Raw genomic sequence first — 8712 nt, forward strand, 5'->3', positions numbered from 1 at the left:
ATGTTTTTCACTCAGTTACTGCGATTGAAAATTATCCGACCTACAGAACGTCAAAATGGGCTGCTTTTATTTGCGCAGGTTTTTTTTTAATGTGTGCGGATTCTCACAGACTTTTGCCTGCGCGAATTTTTTTCGGATCAAGGATAGTTTTTTTTTTTTAGATTTCGAGCACATTTTTCCGGTTCTTCGAGCAGTTACAGACATTTTTCAAAAACATCTGACATCTAAACACAATGGATACGTTGCGGCTGCGTTTGCGACAATTTGACAGTTGGCCCATGCATTTTCTATCAAATTAACGTCAACGCAACGCAAACGTGTTCATTGTGTTTGGGCCTTGATTGTGATACGTTTGCGTTGCGTTGATGTTAATTTGACAGAGAATGTATGGAGTAACTGTCAAATTGCCGCAAATGCAGCCGCAACGTATCCATTGTGTTTAGGCCTTTATTGTGATTGAAAATTCCCTGACCTACAGAAAACGTCAAAATGGGCTGCGTTCACTGTCCGCAATTACCGCTCGTAGAAAGCTTAATTACCGCTCGTGGAAAATTGGAGGCTGAAAAACACATCACAATACAACCCTGATGAACCGGTTTTCGATATCGAAATATCGAATATACTACAAAACGTCAAAAATATAAGTGTCATATCGTGATGCAAACATTCATCATTTTTAATCAAAAATTATTCTTCGATCGGTAAAAATTGAAAATCTGTCGGAAACCTCCAATTGGTTTGTATCCCATAAGATCGTCGGGGAATTGCACAACAATGTGGCAGAAACGGACTTTGCTTTTGTGATAAACAATTTTCGATACACAAATAAAAGTGGACGAACTCCGTATTCGTGAAAATCCGCCGTATCCCGAATAAACCAGATCGGATTGCATTATATTGGTGATTTTGGTAGTGTCAACTAAAATTCTATGAACAAGGACGAACATAATAATACGGACGACGATTCCAGGTTGGTAATTCATCTATACATGGGTGCAAAATTGGATCTACTATTATTAGCAGATCAGTAAAGCTACCAGCAGCAGCTAGCACGCGCTGAATTTGCAAATCATCTCTGATATTTATTACCTCGTTGTTCAGTGTTGTTCTTTGCGTTTATTTTGCAATATACTTCAAGGTTTGCGTTTCAAAATGAGCGAATCGAAGAAATGACATTGTCCAATATCGTACCTACTATTTTGCTCTTTGTTTATGAAAAACCTTTGCAGTTCAAAATTTAACAAGACGCTATTCCATCATATTCTCCCATAACAACGGGTTAGGCTCGTATTGGTTGAATAGTCTATTCATTCCGAATGGAAAACTACACCATTTCTGGTCGAGTGATAATTGAATAAACACTTTCACTTCTACGTGTGCTGATGGGTGTCCAATACTGCTTAGGGAAACTCAATTCTAAAAGCGTTCTGAATATTAGCAAATTCAACAACATTCAAATTTTAGTGAAAAATTTATAGCTTATTGGTAAGTGCTATATTTAACGAAGGCTTCTGCTTTAACCGCTTTAAATGGTTTATAACCACAAGATGTATATCAGCATGCTCGTGACTAATTTTTCAGGACGAAACTAGATTGAACATTATTGCTTCGTCTGCTTGTGGTTGCTTTTACCATGTTTTACATACGCACTTTTAGGAGCACGTAACCAAGCTTTGTTTTGTGTGATTTCACTGAATAGCACAAGTTTAACAACTAATTAGATATGATGTGCTTACGAACGTAGAAAAAATCTAACGGATTTTAACAAAATGCAATTAACCCATCACACTATTAAACCATAAATTAAAATTACAACTTATCCTTACGAACTGTTTGGTTTTTACCATTACCGTGTGATGTTGATATTTTCAATTGGCTTACATTTTTACATTTATATTGCAAGTATAATCCTTAAAATTATTTGGTAAAAGAAAAATGTAGTAAATGCAAAACATTGAACAAATATTAATCCGAAATGATTTGCAAACAGCGTGTTTTATTTCCGGCGCCCTATTTTTACCTTAAACCTATTCTCACTAAACCTTGGCGTAGAATCAATGAAGAATCGTCGTCAACCAGTGACAAACGTACGGAACAGATATCTTCTTCAAAAGCGACTTCTCAACAGCAGCATAGCGGTCTAATTGAAAATAAAAGCAGCCAAGTTTCATCGCCTGCTCTAGTTAATAACTCAACAGAAATCCATCCGAAAGGTAGCACTACATCACCCGTAATCGGTACAGCCAGTTGTTCCTCAGCTGCGGTCCACGTAAAATCCGAATCAGGCGACATGAAACGAGCTTCAGCGAAGAAATTAATCGAGAGATATTTTTATCAGCTGGTCGACGGTTGCGGAAATCCGAAATGTAATAATAAATACTGTGCCTCCAGTGGTAAGGTAGAGAAGCTCAGTCCGAATGCTGCCGCCGCCCGTGCTATTCAGTTGTTCACTCAAGAAGCAGAACTGTGCGACACACACCCGCCAAAAGTTCCCAAGACAATGACCTGTGCGTCATCTTCCGGTAGTGCACCAGGTGGTGACGAAGGTAACAGAAGCGGCAATCTATCTGCCGGAAGTTCGTCCGGTTCTAGCTCTGGATTAGACGATTCGACTGCTAGCACTGAAGCTGGTGCAGCTTGGGGTCTATTAGGTAGGAGCGTCGATATCGATGATATAAACGATAGGTAAGTAATGCTTTTAGCCAAATCATGAAACTAAGAGGAAACAAAATCCAATTTAATAACCGTAAAATGCTTATAGGACCGCTAACAAGAATAATTCGAGTTCAGTTTTTTGACGCGCTTATTTTGCTTATTGTTCGCGATGTACCTATAATAAATATTACTAAAAACAAACGATAGATAAAGTATGTTTAACCTATTTTTTTACAGCTCCAATCAAGATATGGACTCTATGGATGAAGATGATCAGTTGAACGGACAAAAGAATCAAAATCACCCATACGAAGGAGGGGGCGGCGATGCAAGTAGTCACAATTATGCGCTCCGCAGTAACGCTCTTCACCAGGGTGGTAATAAATGCGAAAATGCTTCTCCTAGTGGAAGCAGCGGCCGGAAAAAAACGACAACGTCAACCGCAGGCAGTAGCTCTAAGGAAACTTCGAAAAAACATCGTGATTCATCGCCGGTAGATTACCTAGACGAAGCAAAGCTTCGCGATTTAATAGCCGCCTGCGAGCGGGATAATTTAGATACGCCATTAATTAGAAAATTAGGTGCCATCTTTTCTTCTTATCAAGCGGTTGCGCTGAGTTTTCAGAAGAAACCTTGCTCTAGTATTGACGTAATGCTGGAGAGAGCCCCGGAAGATTTGAAGATGTTGAAAAAAGAAGATTTACGAACGCTTGAGGGTGATCTCGATAAGGATGAAGACAGTCTGGCGGAAAAACTGCCAGATACAAAGGAAAAACATCACACCTCAGTCGATTTGAATAGTTTACGTCGCTCAATGAAATCGTTGTACGATCGAAAAAGTTCCGTTTTCGGTCCCATTAACAATGCCTTACAATCACTCGGAGAATCACTAAGCATCGAACTGCGTGTACAGCTTACGCAAAAGGAAGACATAGAGCAGGTTATCACCGTTTTCATCATCGTTTTCGAAGTGCTTCAAATCGGAACCGCCGAATTTCTGGAAGTTTCACTGCCACGAATTTGTGCAGCTCTGTGTCACTTGCCAGTGTGGGCTCAGGCTCGGATAGCGCATATTTGGTCGGTGCACTGCAAAGACGGTATTCAGCCACTATTGCAGCTACTGCAGCAGCTTATTACCATTTCAACGCTCTCTCTAAACTACTATCGGGATGTGAAAATCCACGACAATGAGATCGTATGCAATGCGACGAAGGTGATGAAAGTAAGTGAAATGTTACTTTCGATATACATTTATCTATAAACATGTTGATTCTATTTTAAAACTTGTTGATTAAAGTGAAATAAATCTGCGAGTTTCGTTACGTGTTATTTCCATTATAATTTATGCAAGCTGTAAATTCCAGATCGTGTTCTACGCCAACATTCTGTCCGGCAATGTGGAGCCCAAGCACTTCCGAGAGGCTGACCTCGGTGATGTCGCGCCTCCAACCTACCTATCGCTCATTCCCGAGGACGACGAACCACAGCTGTATAATAGCAAGGAAAAGAAAGCTAAACAGCAGAAGCTGGAGGACCCACTGGCAACCGAACTGGATGTGAACATCCTGGACTGCCGGAAGCCACACGTACCGTATGAGGAGTTCTACAATGAACCGCTGTGCGATGTTATCGAGATGGACCATGACTATCTAAATTACAAGAATACTACCTCAGAGGGAGCGTTCTTTGCAGACTCATCGAAGAAATTCAGTTTTATGCTGTACTCGTTCATTTTGACTCCAGCAACGAAAACGCTGGCGCTTTATTACGACTCAAGAATCCGAATGTACTCGGAACGGAGGCTCAGCTTTCTTCACCAGCAGCTGGGCGGCGGACTACAGAGTGTTAATCCTTTTTTAAAACTAAAGATTCGGCGAGATCACATAATCGACGACGCCTTGGTAGAGCTAGAAATGATTGCGATGTCGAATCCGAAAGACCTCAAAAAGCAGCTCGTAGTAGAATTTTCCGGAGAGCAAGGAATTGACGAAGGCGGTGTCTCTAAGGAGTTCTTCCAGTTAATCATAGAAGAGATTTTCAACCCCGATTATGGTATGTTCATCAACAACGAAGACACCAACACGGTTTGGTTCAATTCGACGTCTTTCGAGAACGAAGCACAGTTCACCCTTATCGGTATCGTATTAGGATTAGCAATTTACAACAACATTATCCTGGCTGTGAACTTTCCAATGGTAGTCTACAGGAAACTGATGGGTATGAAAGGATCGTATGCTGATTTGTTTGACTGGAATCCGGTAAATAGAAGGCTTTCCATTACAGAAAAGAAAAATATAAATTGATCTTTCTTTACTTTAGATTCTTTACAATAGTCTCAAATCGATGCTGGATCATCAGGAAAATGATATGGAGGAAACGTTCATGCAAACGTTCAAAATTTGCTACAAAGATGTGTTTGGTAACGCACTCGATCACGAACTGAAAACGGATGGAGACAAGATCTTCGTCAACCAGGACAACAAGCATGAATTTGTCGAATTATATACCGACTTTTTGCTCAATCAGAGCATTGAAAAACAGTTCAAAGCATTCAAACGCGGATTCCAGATGGTAACGGACGAAAGTCCGCTGCATTTGCTCTTCCGGCCGGAGGAGATCGAACTAATCGTTTGCGGCAGTAAAGAGTTTGATTTCAATGAACTTGAACAGTCGACCGAATACGAAGGCGGTTTCACCGCAGAGTCCCAAACGATCAAGGACTTCTGGGCTATTGTGCACGGGTTATCGATGGACTCGAAACGGAAGCTGCTTCAGTTCACCACCGGTATAACATTGTATGAATATTTGATAGTTTTTTTTTAAATGGTTGTTTTCCTATAGGCTCCGATCGGGTACCAGTCGGTGGTCTAAGTCGATTAAAACTGGTAATTGCTCGAAACGGACCGGATTGCGATCGGCTACCGACCAGTCATACATGTTTTAATGTATTGCTGCTACCCGAGTATGATAGCCGAGAAAAACTGGAAGAACGTTTGCTTAAGGCCATCAACTACTCCAAAGGATTTGGAATGCTGTAGAAAGAGTGAATACTGTTGACCTGATTGCTCTATGATCGTATCTTTTGCAAAGGATAAATTGTGAATGCAGAAACAAGTTTACATTATTTTTGAGATTTGCTTTTAGAACGCGTAATTATCATTGTTTTTTTTCCTGGATCTCGTAAACTGGGCTTTATACGACTGTACAATATGTTTTAGTTCGTTACATCATGTTAGCGCGTGTGAAAATAACATTGAACCAAGTATGTGAAGAACTTTTTATTTTATGTGCTCTTCAAGAGAACGAAGTTTCTTAACACTAAAATTTTATACTGATTTTCCTCAGCTGTAACAATAAACATTTGAACAACGTGCCCGAGCCATGGAAATAGAACTTGGTTAGCTTGTCGTCATGAAAGAAAGCAATTTTTTGACACAGCTCTGTTGCGGAATAAAACACCTCACTTTGGCTAGGGCTAATTTGTTTCCTGCAGTTAGCACGCAAGCAAAGTTTGTTTTTGATGTATGGTATTTTTTGCCTTGCAATGTCCGTTCGAGCACGAAACTGCGCCTTACTACGGGCTGGTGTGATGACATGAAAATTGTGTTTCAGATACTCCCTTTTTCAACTTACTCTTATCATTTGCATGAACGAACCGTAACAAGATGTATGGAATATTCTTCGTAGTGCGGATTTAGAGACTACGAGATGAGTTTGCCACGCAATTTGTGAAATGCCTTGTTCTCTCTTGTTTCACAACTTATCTCGTTGCCCTGGTCACTTTTCCACCTAAACAAATTTGACGACTAATGCAAAAGCATTTTATCAAAAATTTAAGTTTTCTTTCAGATCATACGTCTCTTTTGCTCATTTTTCATTACGAATGTTTTTACTAAAATATATGAACGTTTCACAAATGATAGAAATCCTACACCGAATTCGGAATACGCCTCCATTAAACCATTCCCTGCGGGTGATGCCGTATGACATCTGAACTTGGATTGTTGCTTAACAACTATACTTGCAGTTCTAAACAACAAAACTCTTAGTTTGTGTTATTTGTGTATGTAGTTGCTGAGTAATACGAGTTAGAAAGTCATTTTCCGAGGTAAAATCTGATTTCTCTCTGCCGGGAATGGGTTAAACTCGGTCTTAAGCTGCTCTTCTCCTGTAGCACCTTACCTGCTGTTCGAGTATCTACGTCGACAGCACACATCAAACGCGTGCGAGGTCTCTGTTAAATACTACCATCGTTTGAGCCAACCAATGTTTACTCACTTTACTTACGTTTACGGCGACACTATTATCGTTCCAATGTCGAATCCAGAATACGTCGCCATGTCACTCGGTTTTAGGCTGTTATCCTCCAATCTTCCCTAACACCTATTTCGCGGGCATCCTCGTCGACAGCACATATCCTGGAAGTCGACGGTCTCTATCGGGATTTCTGCTAAATGTAGTCTTCGCTGGTCGTTCTTCCGGCATTCTAGCTACATGCCTAGCCCACTGCAACCTGCCGTGTTTTATCCGCTTAACTATATCCGCCGATTTGTATACATCATGGTTCATACACTTCATGGTTCATGTGTGTGCACCAAACAACATTTTCTAGTTTCACCCAAAAACACCAAGAGCTGGCTGATCGGCCTCTTTCAACGTCCATGCTTCATGGACGGCTTGGACCTAGGCGAACGAAAAAGGACAACGATTATAAGAAACTCAGTACGTGCAATGTAACGACTCTACTCGAACCGGCACGTGCAGGTATCCTGGCTAGAGAGCTGCAGAAGGTGGAGATTGCTGCCATCAAGGAGGCGAAGTGACCGAAAACGGGAGAACGCGAAGTCCGGGCAGTGGATTCTATTGCGAGTACTTTATTTAAGTACCTCATCTACTACAGTGGCGACGCGAAAACAGAAAGGGGAGTCGGTTTCGTGCTCATAGGGGAACAGATGAAGCGTGTCATTCGATGGAGGCCGATCAGTGACCGTATATGCGTGTTGAGAACGCTAAAACGATGAAGAGAAGGAGGAGTTCTATGAGCTCTTGAAAAAATAACGTAGAATGAGTGCCCAGGACACGACATCAAGATCGTCATCGGGAATGCAAATGCGCAGGTCGGACAGGAGAACTTCTTCCGCCCCGTGATTGTTAGAGAAAGCCTCCACTATACTACGGACGACAACGGCCTGAGGCTTGTCAATTTCGCTGCAGCCAGAGGTATGGCTATCTGTAGCACTTATTTTGCACGCCGGAATATACGTAAGCACACCTGGAGGCACCCAAATGGAGAGGCCTACTCTCAGATCGACCATGTTCTGATTGATGGTCGACACTTTTCAGACGTTACAGACGTCGTTTAGATGACCGGACTCGGATCATTATCTCGTGGTATCCAAGATTCGCGCCCGGTTGTCCAACGTGTTAAAATCCAGAACGACAAGAAGGATACAGTTGGACATTCAGCGGCTATCAACTAGAAAAGTGGCTACAGAGTACTTACAGAAGGTTGATGAGCGGAGCGAGGATCAAGTTGGAGGTAGCCTGAATGAACAGTGGGGGCATATCCACAGTGCAATCAGCATCACAGCAGGAGAAGTGTTGGGTACATCTGCGACAACCACGTCGTGGTTTGACGCTGAACGTATCAGCCCTGGGGGAACCTGGTTACCGATAGAAGGAAGGAACACTTTAGCGTGCGTAGTCGAAAGGAGCAGGGTGGTGATTGAGGATGATGGCAAAGCTGTGGACCCAACATCCATGGACGAGATGAAGAAAGCAGTGAAAGAGTTGAAGAACAGCAAGGCAGCTGGTAAGAACGGCATTTCAGTCGAACTCTTCAAAGTCGGGAGCGAATAGCTGTATCGTGCTTTACATCGGATCATGCTGAGAGTGTCCGTGGTCCGGCAAATCCTGTGTTTACCAGTGTTATCTTACTGCCTTGCAAATATATATAATAATTGCTGTGAACTGTTCCAAGTTGAAGATCTTGCAATCAGGAAGCTTTGACATCATATATGACCAGGAAAAGTCCATTGTGTTCAAATCTGGAAAGCT

General features: G+C 41.8%; 1 protein-coding gene across 2 annotated transcripts; it reads left to right on the top strand.

The window, feature by feature from the left end:
• The first annotated feature begins 641 nt into the window (after positions 1–641).
• LOC129724384 (ubiquitin-protein ligase E3A) lies at positions 642–6048 on the top strand. Of its 2 annotated transcripts, XM_055679261.1 has the most exons (6): positions 642–970; positions 2053–2685; positions 2893–3877; positions 4020–4913; positions 4975–5440; positions 5497–6048. In XM_055679261.1, the coding sequence occupies exons 1-6, from the start codon at positions 930–932 to the stop codon at positions 5691–5693; spliced, it is 3216 nt and encodes a 1071-aa protein (XP_055535236.1). In that variant the 5' UTR covers positions 642–929; the 3' UTR covers positions 5694–6048. The 2 variants fall into 2 exon arrangements, with proteins under 2 accessions (XP_055535236.1, XP_055535237.1); XM_055679262.1 differs by lacking the exon at positions 2053–2685.
• Positions 6049–8712: the final 2664 nt, after the last annotated feature.

This window comes from Wyeomyia smithii, chromosome 2 (genome assembly GCF_029784165.1).
Source record: "Wyeomyia smithii strain HCP4-BCI-WySm-NY-G18 chromosome 2, ASM2978416v1, whole genome shotgun sequence".
NCBI lineage: Eukaryota > Metazoa > Arthropoda > Insecta > Diptera > Culicidae > Wyeomyia > Wyeomyia smithii.